Genomic DNA, 17,536 nt, shown 5'->3' with positions numbered 1-17,536 from the left:
TAGTCTTAGGTCAAGGCTGGGGCTCTCATGTGATGTAGTAGGAAGGCTCTAAAGCAGCATAATATGAAAGCAGGTCCTCCTCACTATTCTTTTTGTATTTGATAACAAATTTTCTTTCTCAAAATTGCTGTTGAGATGATAGATTTTTATTATTTTATTTTTTTAAAAAGCATATGTGGGTTCCTAAGAATATGAATGAATAAATTCACATATACCTTTGTAGATTACTGGATTATTTTAAAAAATAAGTCTTTCCTTGGAGATGGTAGAATGAGGATTCCTGTACTGTAATTAGAATATAAATGCTAGAAATCCTGGCAGTCATATAAAATATGCACATCCGTGAAATAGTCCAAAAAAATTTTTCTCTTATTTTTACAAAAATTGTTAGATCAGTTTTCTTAATGTTAATTGAGGTCTTAAAGAATTACTAGACAATTACTAACTTCCTGAGCAAATTCATTGATGAGAAATTCTTTGCAGAGAAAAACTGGATAGGTTTATGAAATCCACATTGTTCTTTGTTTTCTTGATTTGAAGGCTTATTTGCTGAAAAATACATATGAAAGTACGTGTAGTAAATCAGTTTTATAAACTGTGAAATACCTTTATTTTATTCTTTGTGAATTAATAATGTCTATAGCAAGAGCAATGGCTGAGTTTTATCATGTATTTTTCCCCTGAAAAAATACAATTTAGTGTGCTAGACTAAAGCTCTGATCTGCATGTCGCCTTTTACAAGAAAATATTAAAAGAAGAAAAGATTGGATCAAAGCATTGGAAATAATAATAATGTAGCAAGCTTAAATATTTGTGCCAGAATTTTGTAGCTCATTAACCACTTAGTTACTGATGTAGCATTGAACTGAGGAATAGACTTCCCCAAACCTTCTCTTTTCAGATGCTGGTGAAGTACCTTTTCAATAGAACCTTTTCAGTGTCAGAATGTAATATTTGGGGGATTTTCCTGTATATCTAAATCCCCTTGCTCATTTAATGGTGAGCCCTGAGAGCAGTTGAAGTTCTCTCCTCTTTACCTTCTAGAAGACAGACAGAAAAACAGTGCCCTCTAATGAATATGGTGTGTGTATGATACCAGCTTCCTGTCACAAGGTTGTTTTGTTTTGCCTTCTAAAAACGCTTTCAGGGCTTAAAAGTCCAAAATGAAACCTGCCAGCAACGCTGTGGTGTGCAGGCATGCATTTGCTGGGTTGTCCTTTCATGATTGCAAACTAACCTTTAAAAAAAAGAAATTCAAGGACTCATTATTCTGAGATCGTCATTGAAAGCTTGCTAGCAGACTGTTAATTACAATATATGAATATTGTGCTCTGCTTCAAAGGCATGTCTCTTTCCAAGGCTTAGGAGGAATCAAAGGAAAAAAGCTATAAAAAGTATCAAGTGAGGACTTGTTATACGTTAGGTCTGGTGTATTTCTTTGAAATACAACAACAACAAAAAAAGCTTTTATGGTAATTGTATTTTGTGTATACATGTACATGCATGTGCAGTAGCATAGGTGTAACTCTTAGCACCAGCCATTAGAAGTAAGAGACCGTAAATACGATGCATCAGTGTTTCTGTGTAAGTCAAGATAGACAGATATGTATTGCAGAAAAAAATTAAATAGTTCAGAAATTATTTTGAAGGAAAAAGGAAATTGATCTTAGTTTGAGGAATCTAAAAATTAAGGGGTTTTATGAGTGGTAGGCAACCAAAATGTGATTTAAAAACTGAACACATTGAAAGGCAGGTCTTGAAGAATATCTGTCCTCTGTATGTAGGAAATATTGTATGATTTTATTGTCTAAGAACATTTTGTTAGTTTTTATGAACAACATTGAGGTTTCTTAAATATCAGACTTTTAAGTTGTATTCCCGACTGTCTGGCAATTACAAGGCCAATGGCTGTGAGTACTCCTTTAGTTTCTCCTGTAAACTAAGCAGCCTATCTTTTTAATTCTAATACCATCTAATACTCACTTCAAGATATGTTTGTTTAAGTAGGTCAAAATGCACTTTGGAAACATAATATTTATTTTACTAACATTGTACTATATCAGTGGTATGTTTAAAATCTCACTGGAGTTATAAGGGTTGTCAGATACCAACTTTGCTTGTATTTTGGGATAAGCAGCTTGGCTTCAACAAGCTCCTAAATATGCTTGATGCTGAAGTTTTAAAACATTTCAATTCTAACACTTAATTTAATAAAGCAGAATTACTCTTAATACTATGTTAACATAATTATGTGCCTATTTTTTCTCTTAGATATGTCAAATATGTTTACAGACAAGATCTTACAATTAGTTCAGATGTATTTTCATGCATGTGATCTGAAAATTAAGTGTTAATCCAACTTTTCTTAATATACCTTCATATTGTATTGTTGTCAAATCAATACAGTCAGCGGTATTTATGTTACCATGAAATAACATACGACTTCAATATCCATCGGATTTTAGGAGCAAATCAACATATTCAGACTTGTGGACGTAGGTGCTGAACCCAGTCTTGGATCAAAGTATCGTTCCTTAGAAAGAAATAGCAAGTGGAGAGCTAAGTTTGGAAGTGGAAGGACGAGGTGATGCTAGGGAGAAAACCTGGCTTTTTTGTCTTAGTGTATGTTCAACTGTCAGTAAAGCAAAACCCCATGAAGCCTATGGATTTTGGGTTTTGACAGGGTACAGGCTATATGCGCTTTGTAAATTGGTTTAAAAATTTATGTGGTTTACTTGTCTACTTTCAGTATTCTTTACACTGTGAGAACAATATAAAGCTTTGGTGTTGACAGTGGTCTTACATGAAAATAACCATATTAAATATGAGAGTAGCAGTGGATTTGAACAGGAAAAGAGTAATGATCTTACAGTCTTCAGAAAAAGGTGTTGCATAGGCAGGCAAACCCTCCTGCCTTGTGTTGCAGAGCTAACTTGGTGACAAAAAAAGAGAAGGTGAATAGATCCAAGTAAAATACACAAAGACTTGAAGTTATGAGCCATGAAGCATAAATTGTTGAGACAAAGCTGAAGCTTGTGGAAGAATGATGTTTAGGGATTTTATTGGCAGAGTTTTAGACTGAAAGGCATTGAGAGGTCAGAATGGGAGAGGAAAACTGGAGCTGAGATCTTGAACGTGTTACATATATTAGTAGAGAGCAAATAAGTAATGAAAGTTATTTGGAAAGAAGCAGCAGCATATGCAGCTAAGCAAGAGAAAGGATGGAATAGTTTGAGATGAATTCTGTGCTTTTAGCTACAACAACCTCATTAGTAGTAATCAGAAGAGTGAAGAAGACTTAAGTAGGAGGTAGGGTAAAGTGGGGTTTCAGCCTAAGTGTAACTCACTACATAGTCCTTCCAAGATACGCAGTAGACTGGCCAACAGGCTGAGCATTAGCCCTGGATGCTGGGATGCATTTATATCATAATATGCTAAATTGTTTTTAAAATAGCAGGACTGTGTGGTGTTTGGTCAAGTACTGTCAGGTATTTTTCTGAAACAAAGTTTAGCTTGCTGATTAAATGATACATAAATAAAGTGTTCAGTTTTAGTGATCAATTTTCCATTTCTTTTCATTGCAGTCAGAAATTGGATTTGGAAAAATGGAAACCTATATCAAGTTAGAAAAGCTTGGAGAGGTATGTATAGCTTTCTTTTGAAATGATTACTGCTTTGACAACAATGTCTTATGTAAAATTTTACATAAATGTTAACTGAAAATCTCCATATCCCTCAAAATAGCCATTGAATTTATCTTTTTAGTAAACCAGACATGTTCATCATGTGTAACAATGCCACAAGCACACAAATGTTCTATGCATTTATAATAAGCAAAAAAAAAAAAAGGCAAGAAAACCATCACTGAGCTGGGGAAGAGCAAAATCCCATCAGCAAATGATCTGTGACCTTCTTACGTAGGCTGGCTTTGTGTGCAGATAGACAAAATTATTCTGTTGATAATAAAACTAGTTAAGTCTGGCATCCTCCTGCTGTGAGTTAAGTATTAGGGAGCACTCATGCTGGACCAGAAGCAAGCGCTTGCAGGGAGCAGGCAGTAGCTATGCATGTTCTGGTAGAGAAGACTGCACGCCTGAGCTGGGCAGCCAGCTGGGTGCTGCCAAATGAAATACATGACACTGAGTCTGCCTTTCCTTGTGGGAGGGCAGCAATACGGCTTTCTACCTCCACTCAGCCTCTGACTTCCATAGAAATGGTAGAATTCAGGAGGGGCCAGGTGTCAGTCCTGTCCAATTTGATTGAGGTTGGCCAACAGGATCAAAAATGGGCAAGGAGCCCTGGAATGGGACGCACGCACATTGCAGAAGGAAGGAGGGCTGGTCAGCATCTCTGCTATGAATATTGCAGCTAGTCCTCTGTTTGCAACATTTTCATTTCCAAATGCATTTATTTTTTTATTTTGCCTCTAGTACTTGTTAGATGGGTCACTAGACATGACATAACATTGCATGTCTTTGGAGGAATGTTTATCTAATAGCTATCAAGTCATAGTTGCGGGTATACATTATCTCACTTGCTTACAAAGTATAGTGGACAACACCAGGTATGTACTGTAACCTAGGGCAATTTCTGTGACTTTGCTGCTTCCTCTTTGCCATTGCTGGGATTAGTTGTACCTACTTGCTGTTTTGTCAGAATTTCTTGTCCTTATGTAACATGCCTTGAGAGTTTTGAATCTCGTATTTTCTAAGCAAAAAAAAAAAAGGGGGGGAAGATAAGCTTCATAATACTCACTGTTCATTATGTCAACCAAAATGAAACTTTGACAACTTCCCTCGCCCCCCCCCCAAAAAAAAAAATTCTCATAAAAATATGTAACTAAGACAAGAAGCTATCAAAAGGAGTTACATGTTGTCATAAAAGTAATGGAAGAGTATGTCTGCAGCCTTCAGAAACGTAACTGCAGAGTAGTGTAGAGATACCTGAGCTAGTTTTAATCAAATAGAGACTTTCAAGAGGTAAATGATCCCAGCAGTGAACTTGGTGAACTTAACGCTACCTGATCTGACTTCTTTGGTAGCTATATGGTGTATAGCTTTCCATGTAATTTTCAGAATTGTTAAGCATACGCATCCCTTGTGTCTTCTGTGTGTTCAGACCTGTGCTTACAAAATATTTTTGTAGTTTTACATATATCAAAAGAAGACAATGTAAAAACTATTCATATTCAAAATGAAACCTATTAGAACCTCAGACAGAAGTTTGTATTTTCTTTTTTAACTTATCTTTTAACAAAGGAACAATTTGTAAGAGTTTCCTTCTTTTTCCATTTTGTAGGGTACTTATGCAACAGTTTATAAGGGGAGAAGTAAATTGACAGAGAACCTGGTAGCTCTGAAAGAAATCCGCCTGGAACATGAAGAGGGAGCACCATGCACAGCCATAAGAGAAGGTGATAACTTTTTTTTTTACGTCTTAGAATTTCAGATACTTCTGGATTTCTTTTTGACCAAAGAACTGTTGGTATTTGGAAATACATAGGCTACATAGGAGACTAATGAAATTGCTATTAGTTTTGATGAGGAAAATTTTAGTCTAGACGTATTAAGAGACAGTGTTTCAAATTTGTTTACTTCATGGGGGGTGGTGAGAACACTCAAATGCAGTGTTCTAAATGGATGATTTTATACTGAATTAGACTATTACTAGTGAGTAACTTTCAGGGATTCAGAATACATTTTACCAAATGACTACTTCTGCCTGAAATGTATAATACAGGGAATATTTACAGTGTGTTACTCAAATGTTTGTTCAGTGTTTTGATTAAATACCTTTCTTATTAACTTGATCTATATGAGTATTATGTTCTGGAAAATAGCTTTTTAATTTAAAAAAAAATTTTATATGTATGAACTTGCTAGAAATGCATTTACTGCTCATGTGTTCTGCATTTATTTATTTTATACTTACAATTCTCTTTTGCAGTATCATTATTAAAAGATCTGAAGCATGCAAATATTGTTACATTACACGATATTGTGCACACAGACAAGTCTTTGACTCTTGTTTTCGAATATCTGGTAAGTGCTTAAACAACTAGCGACCTTTATATTTGATTTGTTGTTTCTAAGTAACACAGGCATAACAGAATGCTGTACTCTTTTTAAAAATACTGGGACTGTTACAGTTTTCTCCTGCATCTAGAATGATTCAGCTGAAAATGAGAAAAGTGTATTCAGTTCTTAAATTGCTGTAAATTAGTAAATACTATTCTGATCATTTCAGAGTTTCATTAATAGCAGTTAGTGGTCATCTACCTGAGCAAATTGTCTACTTGTACCAAAATCGTTAACTGTAAAAAAGGATAATCACACTATTATTGAAATGATATTTTTCTGTTGTGACACAACTCTCGCAAGTTAGCTAAGAAAAAAAGTACGCTTCGAAGTAAACAACACATTCCATCTTTTTGTAATAATCTTTTCAAGCAAGTGTCCACAATTATATATCTCACTTGCTCACCTCTTGCAATGTAGACTTTCCACTTTCTCACTGAAGCTTTACCTAATGATATTTTTTGTATAATATATACAAAATGGAATATTTAAGTGTAATAAGAGGGATGATGAAAAACTCTTTACTTCCAATGTAATTGGACAATGTAGCAATTTCATAAAATACTGTGGTGCACACAAGGTGGAGGAGAAGGCAATTACAAATAATAATGTCTGAGATGATGCAGCTTGCTGGAAAACAGGTATTTATATCCTCTGGAAGGCCAGAGTTTTCTGCATGTTCAGGCTTTTAGGTTTTTTATCATTGAACATCTTTTGCAGAAAACTCAGTTTTCTCATTAATTATTTCAGTTCTACCAATAAATAATATTCACATAATCTGTTGTCCACAATTTTACTGAACAATAATGATGGTGTTTTGACAGGACAAGGATCTGAAGCAGTACATGGATGACTGTGGTAACATCATGAGTATGCACAATGTAAAGGTGAGTGTTTTCAGTGACAGTGGCTGTCTTCCAGCTTTCTCTGTTCTAAGAATTTCAGAGAACTTAATAATCAGGAGCTGTATGGTTTAGGGCTTTTAAAAAAAAAAAAAAACCAAACAAAATTAAATTAAGAAACTTAACTGCCTTTTTGACCTTTGGGCCTAGCTTAGCTACGTTTGACATCAGATGGAGTCTTTCTTTTCGGTTTTGATGGCTTTTAAGTGTTTAAAGCACTGAAAACAGGAGATTATATAACTTTATAGGTTTTCATTCTCTTTGAAGTTAATATATTTAAAATCAAAAACTTCCTAAAAAATAATACATTCATAACTCTTTTGACCTCTTCTTGTCCTTCCATTATTTTATACTCATTTATTAAGTTAAGTCTGTAGTTTGGTGTCTCCTCAAATAAAATTTATATATGCACACTGAGGAAAATGTAGCCTCAATCATGAATGTGGGTTTGGATGCCACCGCCTACCACACAAGTAAGAAATTAGTAATACATATTTAAGAATGAGTGATGTTCATCTTTCCATTAGTAATAAAATGGAAATTATTTTCTTTAAGGTTTAATTGTCTCTTGCTTTTAACTATAGCTGTGGCCAGGTCAAATGACTCAGTTTCCAATCTGGCCTGCTGAAGCTAACTCAGGTTCAAATGTTACCTCTCTCATAACAAGCAGCTTTTGATTTGGAAAACTGGAGTAACTGTACATGTTATTTAATACTTACGGCTTTATAAACAAGATTTCAAACGGAGGACAATACTATCTTGAAATTAGTGAAGTTGTCCGAGGAGGCTGGGTTACCTGGTATCACCCTGCTGTGTTGCAGCCTGTGCTGGACTGTACCTTCAAAACATCTTCATTAAGCCATATATAATTCATATAACGGATGTTATTTGTACAGTAGATGTGTTTGAGAAACTCTTCTTAAAAAAAATTAACTTTAAGCTCTGATCCTAAAGAACAAAACCATAACCATGCACGCATGGCAGGAAAATTACTTTTATTCTTATACAGTAGCACATGGCACAAATGTGGTTGACAACACAATTGCTAAGTACTGTGAAGTGATGGGTTTTGTGTGCATTCCAGTAGAGTTGTCATGCTTGTTTTTGGCTTAGTTGCATGTTGAGAAATCTGTTCTTAGTTGAATCGCGTATGGGATTCAGTCTAGATACTGGTTACTGTTTGGATAGCTTTTTCTTTTATTCTGTTGTCACATTGCAGTAAGTATCTCTAGGGAAAGACATCTGCCCTGAACCTACTCTTTTGCTTCCTTTGAGAGTCTGCAAAGGGAAATTCTTTAATTTGTATCTGCTTCAGAGAGACAACAAAAAACATAATTACGCTTGTGTTTTTAATTAACTACAAGTTAATAAGTAGTGCTTTAAGCTTAAAAAAAAATAAAGAAAAGCTTTAAGCAGGAAGCTGACTCCTGTATTAAGTGCAGTTAGAGAACAAGCAGAATCTGCTTGTGGTAATCCAAGCTAAGCGGAGGAACTGTTTTTCCGTGTTTGCCTACGGTTTAAGCTATGCCCTAAGAGCAGATTTATACGGTCAGTACCTTTGGCACTGGGAAACCAGAACAGCTGCTTAACTGTAGTAGCTGTAGGGGCTTACCTTACAAAAACTGTGGGGGTTTGGGTCATTATTAACATTGGAGAGACCTCCCTGTTTTTTGAGTTTTAACAAATTGAAGATGTATAATATAAAAATGTGTGTGATCTCTGCAGGTATTGCTGTTTCAAACAAAATTTTGAGCTAATACATGTCGTTCTATGCATTTGCAAAAGGATCCATGCTAACTGTGGTGAAGATTCACAATTTCTGTAAAATAATCTGCTGTGCCTTCTTGACTAATCCTTGCAGTCCCAGTGCACGCTAGAGATGGCTATAGATTTCCACAGCAGTCCTGTTAATATTAATTGGGACTGACTACCCCTGCAACAGTAGGGACATGAGTAGATGAAACAAAACTTGTTGCTTCTCATTCTGCTCTTTGAAAAAGAAAAGAAAGAAAGAAAAAAATCGATCCCTGTTCCTTTTTTCCTAGAACAGATAAGTCCCACGTAAGCAGACTGAGAACAGATGGATGTAACCTACATCTGCTATGTATTTGTCCAGTTTAGAAAGAAGAATTTGGTGGTGTCACCTGGTACAAAAATAAACTGATGTATTAGAAAATGGTCATGTAAAAACATTCTAGTGTTTCTCCTCAAAAGTCCTATTACATGCTGAATTTGTCACATTGGTAAACCTTGCTTTCTGTAATGCTCTATATTTTTTCACTGTACATTTGATCATCTATCCTGGCTGAGGACTGTTTTGTGGTAGATGCCAGCAATGGCTACCCAGAAGTCCCATGTTTAAGATCACACCCTTTATACGTACAGAAACTGCAAAATAGTAGTTCTTAAGGCAGTGATGTAGTAAACTTGTTGGCTGCCCTCTGCTAAACCTGTCTTCATCCCTTACTACTTCTGTGTCTATGTATGTGCAGCATTAATATGCATGACTGAAGTTGCTTGCTTGGCTTGCTGTTCCAAAGGACTAAAATAAACCTGTGTGTGTCAAGGTGAGGGGATGAATATAAATGCCAGAGGGAGTTGTGCTGTTTTAGTAATCCTCATTTCCCGATTTCTCCATGTTCCGTGAGCTTGTGAATCCAAGTGTGTTTTTCCAGTAGCATGCCAAAATGTTCTTTAAATGGTTTAGCACAATTAGATAGAAAGGATGCTGAGCTGCATTTTCAGAAGGGATTCTGTGGTAGAAGGGAACTTGAGTAGAGGGAGAGACAGTTACCTTTAAAGACATTAGTGTGGGGAAGAGCATTCGTAAATGCTTACTTAAAAATAAACAGCTCTGTGGTTCACTTCAGTTAAGCAGAACAAATTGCTTTTAAAATCTTTGTTGTATAGTATTGTGTTAAAGCTGTGCACTACATAAAGAGATTTTAAATCTGTAAACAATAATGATGATGTTCAGAATGTGTTCATATGGAAAAGTAACTAACTTTTTGAGAAGTGTTTTTGTCCTGCTTACAATATAGAGACTTCACTCTACAGTGCCCAAGTGGGCTGTTTTAGTCGTGTAATCTGTAGACTAACATTTTTAGTCTAATTTATATAAATGTTCTCTTTTGTAGCTATTTTTATACCAGATTCTTCGTGGTTTGGCATACTGTCATAGGAGAAAGGTATTACATCGAGATCTGAAGCCACAGAATCTACTAATTAATGAGAAAGGAGAACTGAAGCTTGCAGACTTTGGTATGGCCTGAAATTATTCTGTAACAAATATTTTCTTCACTCAGCAAGAGAGGTGCATCTTTCCTTTTAAAGGAAAGATGAGAACATCGGGTCTGTAGTGAATTTGTGCGTTCTCAGATGGAAAATAAAAGTCAGCCTTTTACAGGATATTAGTAACCAAAGTAATACGTGCATAGGTAATACTGTCGCTTGACTTGTGGTTTGAAAGTAGTCTTACAGCTTCCTTTGAAATAGACACTGAGTCAAATCCTTAAGGTGGAGCTCAAGTTGCTTTTCCTAACACTCCGCAGTCACTCCAAAGCAGAATTACCAGAGAGAGAAAGGGTCTGTCCACGTGCTAAATTGTCAGGTGTTAACTCCATCACTGATACACCAAGTCCCTTTGGGATTTCCATTAGAGTGGGGCATTCACAGTTTCCTGTTACCTTCTACGTCAGGAAGGTCCTTTGAAAGTTGTGCTACCACTGTTTTTTCCTCTTGTGTGTGAATGAAAGTTGCTCAGAAGATTGCATCTTACACGATAGACCTAAATTTCATTGAAGATATTACTGACAAACTGACAATGTTAGGATGGAAAACCCCTGCTGATCCAACACCGATTTGGTCTGTTTCCACCATTTCATTATTCGTTTGTTACCTTCTGCCTTTTGCAATGTAATTCTCAGATGGAAATACTGCGGAAGGGTTTTCACTTGGGGGAGATGTCATATTGATCTAATGCTTTGTTGTTTTAATGAAATTTATAGGATTACTCCAGGTTTTGATCTGTTTACCTGTCTTCTATGCTTGAAAATGCTGATCATGAGATTCCTGTAAATACTAAGAGGCAAATCACAAGTTGTAGAAATGTATTTATTAGGGCTTTTTAATGAACATTAAGGGAGGGTATTTAGCAAGTATAATAAGGTTGATTTAGCTCTTAAAAATTCTTTGTCAATTTCATGCAAAAAAAAGATTTCAGCAAGCTGCACTTGACACTCTATTTCCCTTTTTATTAAGGATTGGCTAGAGCGAAGTCTGTCCCTACAAAGACCTATTCCAATGAAGTTGTCACGTTATGGTACAGACCACCTGATGTTCTCCTCGGATCTTCAGAGTATTCGACTCAAATTGACATGTGGTTTGTATATAGCTTTGTCTAATTTAAATTTTTGTTCTCAGGCAAGTTGAAAAAATGTCAGCTCTTTATTATTATATATTAGCATTCAAATACTCATCGTTTGAATTTTTGAAGGCTACAACTGAGTTAGATTTTTAGAGAAAGGATTGGCAGACAGGGAAGATGCTATTATTTCTCTCTGAAAATGCAGAGTACCTTTTTATTGCTTAGGGTAAGCAGGCATTAGACCCACAGTGTTAGGGGAAAAAAACAAACATGTTCTCCTAATGACATGATAATGTGGTATTTTACTATGAACTTTAATACAATTGATAAACTTGACATCTGAAGGAAGAAGATATAATATAGCTATGACATAGGTTTTGTTTAGTCTTTGACAGTTCTTTTGTTGCTACATATCTTTCAAAACAATATTTTTAATAGCAGTGTGTGGCTCACAACTAATTTAATAATTTGTTTTAATTGAAGATAAATCACAGAAGTCTTTAAGAGCTGAAAGCTTAAATCGTTGGATTGTTTCTGATTTATCTTCTTTGCTGTTTTTATAAAGGGGCGTCGGATGCATATTTTTTGAAATGGCATCAGGAAGGCCTCTTTTTCCTGGTTCGACTGTTGAAGATGAACTGCACTTAATTTTCAGACTTCTGGGTAAATGGATACTTTTAGCAATAATGTTAATGCTATATGTTTGTTCTTCTAAACACTTTTTCCATGAGAACTGTAGATCTTTATCTATAAATCTAAAATATCTATAAACAGTGGTATTTTATATTGCATTGTAATTGAGGTGAATGAGTGTACTCTTGCTGAAAAATGATTGAGCTGAGTGCACAGCTGAGTTTGTACAACATAGACTCATTGACTGAATTTTTTTTTTTCTCTTTCCTGTTTAAATTACAGGATTAAATGCTTATTTATGTCACAGTCTTTACATTTTTTTAAGTTGAATTTGTTGCTTTTTTTAAATGCAGGAACCCCATGTCAAGAAACATGGCCAGGCATTTCTTCCAGTGATGAATTTAGAAACTACAACTTTCCTAAGTATAAACCACAACCCCTCATCAACCATGCACCAAGGTACTTTGTGTTTTATTAATAGAAAATATGCATCCCTGTGGCTTTGCGTATTTGTAACTGCAAACATGTTTCCAAGTACGGTCTGCTACTGAATACTGGAAAACTTACACATCAGTTGGGTTATTGTGGGCAGGCAGTAACACAAAGCATAATCCTGGTACTATGTGATTACTTTGTCTTAATATCATTCAAGGTACCACAGCTCCTTAATGACCTGTAGAACCATAAACTCCAGTTAATAATGCCTGTGTAGTAGGAGTATTCACACAGCACTTCCTAAATAACCCCAAATTCTCTTCTGTTATATGATAGGCCCATAGTTAAATGGCAGGGTTTCCTTGGGCAGTCTCTTGAAATCATTCTAAAACCATTATGAGGAATTTGAAAGGTCTGCACAGTTGTTGTAAATAAACTTTATAACAAAGACTATAACATTTTTCATCAACATTGAAGAAAAAGATCAAACATTGTGTCCTTCTAGTAAATGAGTAGTGTTAGGCTTTTTTTGCTGAAATAAATGATCCAGGTCAACCTAGTAAATCACAAGCCAAAGCTCAGAATTTGTCTGTCCCCAGTGTTTTTCAAATAGTCTTGTTCTGAGATATTGGTACTTGTATGTATGTGTATTAACATGCAGAACAGTTGTTGAGGTGAAAGCATTTCCATGTTAAAATTTAATTTTCAGGCTTGATATCATTTAATGAAGTCAGTTCTTTTGCATTTTTGCTTTCATAAATATAGTTCAGTAACTGTTTTAATTTTTTAAAATATTTTTATTTTTAGGCTAGACACGGAAGGAATTGAATTGATAGCGAAGTTTCTTCAAGTAAGATGTGTTTTGTGGCTTTACTTGCAAGTTTAGAGTTTTAATATATTATTTACAAAATGTGTTAGAAGCTATAGTATCTGCTAGATCTATCTCAAAGTGGAATACGCAGCTGAGTGTGTAGTGGATGACAGATTTGGGAAGAATGACAAGTTTTGGGAAGCCTTTGTGCTGTAAGAATTTAAAACCTGATGTTTAATATTTTTTTTTTTTGCCAGAAGTTATTTCTTCTCTTACTACTTTTTGTAAAAATACAGTTGATTCTATGTAGCAATTCCCTGAAAAAACTAAATCTCTTGTGAAATACGGTATTAAAACAGAACTTTTAAATCCAAATACTAAATTTCTGTAACGATGAATTTAGCTTACTACTACAGAAGCAGTTACTAAGGTGTAATATTACTGTTTGATCTTGCAAACTGTGTTCAAAAGGTGAAGTGGTATGTGGGTTTAATCTTTTAATCTGTATTAAAAATGAGCCAGAAGCAAGAAGAGGGGAAGCAAGATGGAAGGGCAACTGTTAAGTTTCTGAATAGATGCAGAAGCACTGTAACTTCAGTCTTAAAAATTCTTAGTACATAAGGTGGAGTGCAGTTACTCGGCTTTGCAGCCTATGATTTAAATTCTACATCAGGTCTTCACAATATTAACACGTTGTGTCAGAACAGTACTTGCAGTCCTTGTTTGGACTTTGTTCTTATTTGTATACAGCTTTTTAAATGCCTGCATCTTTGTCCGAGTGTCCACATATGCCAAGCAGGAGACATTTGAGCACAGGTTGAAGACGATGTTGTCTGAAGTTCCATTTTATGCAAAATGCTACAGCATAGTCCATCGAATTAGAAAACTTTCATGATCTCATGTAATAGCATTTCATTGCAATTTAATATTAGAATACAATGTAGACAGAAGTCTGTCATCTAATCATTGTTACATCTATAAATAAAGATTAAGTATATTTTTGACTTGCATCCATTCACGGCAGTTTTGACTATTTTAGCAATCTTGTTATATATTGATAATACTGATTTAGGTAACATATGTTAGATTTTCATGTGTGAAATAAAAGTAGTGAAAACAAATTTGTCCTAGTAAGTTGGCAGGGAATATCAAGCAAGTAGAACTCTATTTCTCCCTTTGATGAAATCACTTGATGCAAAAGAGTTTTTTGATGAAAACCAACACACTTGTATCCTTTTGTGTTAATAGTATGAATCGAAGAAGAGAATTTCAGCAGAAGAGGCCATGAAACATGCATACTTCAGAAGTCTTGGAACAAGAATACACACTTTGCCTGAAAGTAAGAGGAGTAGGAAAGTAGCGGAGTATTGTTAAGATAGTACATTAAAGCTTAAGTACATTGCTTAAGGAAAAACTCTCAAGGCTAATCTATTAAAGAAGTCTGGTATATATTGACTTAAATCTTTGGGAATAGGGAACTTTTTTTTAGTCTAAACTGTATAATTAAGAATAGAACTTTGTTCAATGAAACATAGTTATGTTTGGATATGAATTAATTTCTTTGTTACATTCCAGGTGTTTCAATATTTAGTCTAAAAGAGATTCAGTTGCAAAAAGACCCTGGCTTTCGGAATTCCACTTACCCAGAGACAGGTATGGAAAGCTTAATATTTTCTCATATCTACAAATGGAATGCTGTGCCAGAGACTTTGGGAACTGAAAAATACTTTGTTAAATATGTCTGTGTGAATGTACTCAAATGAATACCAAGAATGATTTGCTCCGATTCCTGTAGAGACGTCCAAGCTAAATGCACAAAAGGAGGCGAGTTTTACTAGGGATGGGCAGAGGGACTGTTAATATGGAATGTCTTGGAGTTTCAAACCATTACTGTGCGGATGAATGGTGGCAAAGAAAAAAAAAAAACCACCTGCAACAAATGCAGTTAAATAAAGATCCTGATACTGGTTTAAGCACAAAGGATATTGTCTTGAAATAGTAAGACAGAAGATGTAGATAATAACTGAATACTCTGTTGTGCAAATGCTTCGGTTTCTTACCATGGTCCATGTTCTGTTGTAGGACATGGGAAGAACAGAAGGCAGAGCATGCTTTTTTAAGGTGGGCGATGCAGAGTCAAGCCCAAGCCTATCCTATCAGTCAAGGACTCGGATCTGAAGGCAGTGCTCTCTGTTGGTGGACTCGGAATCGCAGTTTGTCTACACTGTCCTCTTCACAGTGGAGTCTTTTTATTTCCAACCTGCAGATTATGTTTTTATATTTGTTGTCACAGTGTGACAATTTTTTGTACAGTTGGTTTTAAGGTCTCCTCTGCCACTAGAGCCAGTAGGTTACAGCTGTTGATGTAACTGTAGCTGCAATTTTTGTGCAGGACTGAGAAACACAGTGCATTATTTATTGCGGAATCATTGCTGCTAAATAACTACTGTCTGTATAGTTAACACAACAGTTCCATGCCTGAAGAAGTTGCAATGGCTTTATAATATGTGAATGCATCTGTTTCTCTTCATAAAATGTTCTACTGCTGCGGGGTTTTTTTGTATTTCTTAAACTGCAGTGTTTCCTGGAATGTAAACATAGCTTTGCTTGGCTATAGGTGAACCATCTTTAATGCTCTAAGTTCATGGCACTTAATTCCTTATTTAACATTGGAAGTATGTGTTGAAATAGTTGAAAAATTATAATGCATATTATGTTTTTGAAAAGCACATGGTGTGAAAGTTGATTCAAACAAGTGAACAGTAACTATTATTTGCTCTCAGATCCTACGTTAGTTATTGATACACCAGAGCATGGAGACTGGATGACAAATTTTGTCAGGCTTCCTTCAGCATAAGATATTTGCACATTGTTGTGCATATGGGGCCTGCAGAAGCAATGACTTGCAGAAGCAATGACTTTTTTACTTTGTTTTTAACTTAGAAATACAAATAGTAAAAGTTGATTCATATACGTTGGACCCTGGCTTACTTTTGAAATTTAGAATTTCATTACAGAGGAACAGGACAACTAATTACAAGAACATGGGAATAATTTCACACTTTTCCCACCTTGTTGCTCTCCCATTTGTGCATTATTCACTTGAAATCAACTGGAAAGATGCAAGTTTGTACTTGATAAGAACTCACTATACTACAGAGCTTTTACAATGGGAACTTAGAGAGTTTTTCAGATCTTAGATGTTACCTGTTTACCAGAGATAGTAATGATGTTACTACTACGCTTATGCATCTCAGTGAGTATCATAAGTACACCCTTGGTGATGGTTACAGTATTTTTAAGCATTTGTGTTCACCTTTATGAACCTATTTGTTTAGTGCATCTTAAAGAGACTGTAAATCTTTATTGGTATATTTTGAAATGGTCATGTAAATCTTTGGCTGGTATATCATGAAAATAGTCATAGGTAACTTAATTTTTCCTGACATTCACTGTAAAACATTCAGGGGTCCTACCATTTCTGTTCAGGAAATCTTGTAGTTTATTGTTATTTAACAGTATTAAGTGAATTTTTGTATATTTCATTTTAACTTTATTTGTGAATAGTGATTGTGGCATGTTTGGGGGTGCTTTATTAATATTTCATTGATACTGGTAAATTTGAATTGGGATTTTTTTTTATTTTCTGGAAGAGAGAAATTCATGTGTAATGGTGACTATTGGACCACTACTGCTTTTCAGCATTTGTAAACCGGTTTTACGTTAAATCTTGTAGACCTAACAAACTGCTGTTATTTCTAACTGACCGACCTGTATTAATATTGTACTTTTGAAAGTATAAATATTATGTGGAATTCTTTGGTTTTGTTTTGAAATTTATAATAACAAAGGCCCTGTGTTGTTAAAAATACAGACTAAGTGAACTTGCAGTACTTGGGGCATTGTTGGAAATGTTTAGCTAGGTCTGTGTGTTGTGGGAGTCATCAGCTTTAACTTTGGCCGCTTATCAATTCACACAACGCAGAAGCAGCGGCAGTGAAAAGTAACGTGACTCATCCGCGACTGAGGCCGTTCAGGATCTTACCGTAAACATGGTCCGTAGTCTAATTATTAGCAAGCAAGTCCTGCGTGTCACACGGTATCAGAAGTCTTGCCTAGGTCTGGGAGCGTAATCCGTGTCTCGGATACACGCGTGGGTCTCCCACTGATACCAGTGGGACCGTTACGTGTGTGTCAGAGGCAGATTTGGCACTGATGAAAAACCTTTGTCCTGAAATAGTTGTTATATATTTTTTTATAGTAGCTATGGATCTGATCTAGATTTTATACTGCTTAACTTTGTAGGAAATAT

The 17,536-nt window shown here is 35.3% G+C and overlaps 1 protein-coding gene across 7 annotated transcripts in view; it reads left to right on the top strand.

Moving 5' to 3' along the window:
* Window positions 1–17,114, top strand: part of CDK17 (cyclin dependent kinase 17) — a 96,250-nt gene extending 79,136 nt beyond the window's left edge. For 6 of the 7 annotated variants that reach the window (XM_075151613.1, XM_075151567.1, XM_075151577.1 and 3 more), the window contains 12 exons: window positions 3,585–3,641; window positions 5,299–5,413; window positions 5,947–6,041; window positions 6,902–6,964; window positions 10,117–10,240; window positions 11,240–11,360; window positions 11,911–12,008; window positions 12,332–12,437; window positions 13,221–13,263; window positions 14,473–14,563; window positions 14,800–14,877; window positions 15,307–17,114. In XM_075151613.1, the coding sequence (XP_075007714.1) occupies window positions 3,585–3,641; window positions 5,299–5,413; window positions 5,947–6,041; window positions 6,902–6,964; window positions 10,117–10,240; window positions 11,240–11,360; window positions 11,911–12,008; window positions 12,332–12,437; window positions 13,221–13,263; window positions 14,473–14,563; window positions 14,800–14,877; window positions 15,307–15,344 (1,029 nt within the window). In that variant the 3' untranslated portion in view covers window positions 15,345–17,114. The remainder of the gene's footprint in view (window positions 1–3,584; window positions 3,642–5,298; window positions 5,414–5,946; window positions 6,042–6,901; window positions 6,965–10,116; window positions 10,241–11,239; window positions 11,361–11,910; window positions 12,009–12,331; window positions 12,438–13,220; window positions 13,264–14,472; window positions 14,564–14,799; window positions 14,878–15,306) is intronic. The other variant, XR_012673885.1, reaches the window with a different exon arrangement.
* Window positions 17,115–17,536: the final 422 nt, after the last annotated feature.

Source organism: Calonectris borealis, chromosome 1 (genome assembly GCF_964195595.1).
Source record: "Calonectris borealis chromosome 1, bCalBor7.hap1.2, whole genome shotgun sequence".
Lineage (NCBI taxonomy): Eukaryota > Metazoa > Chordata > Aves > Procellariiformes > Procellariidae > Calonectris > Calonectris borealis.
This window is presented reverse-complemented; position numbering and strand designations above follow the sequence as displayed.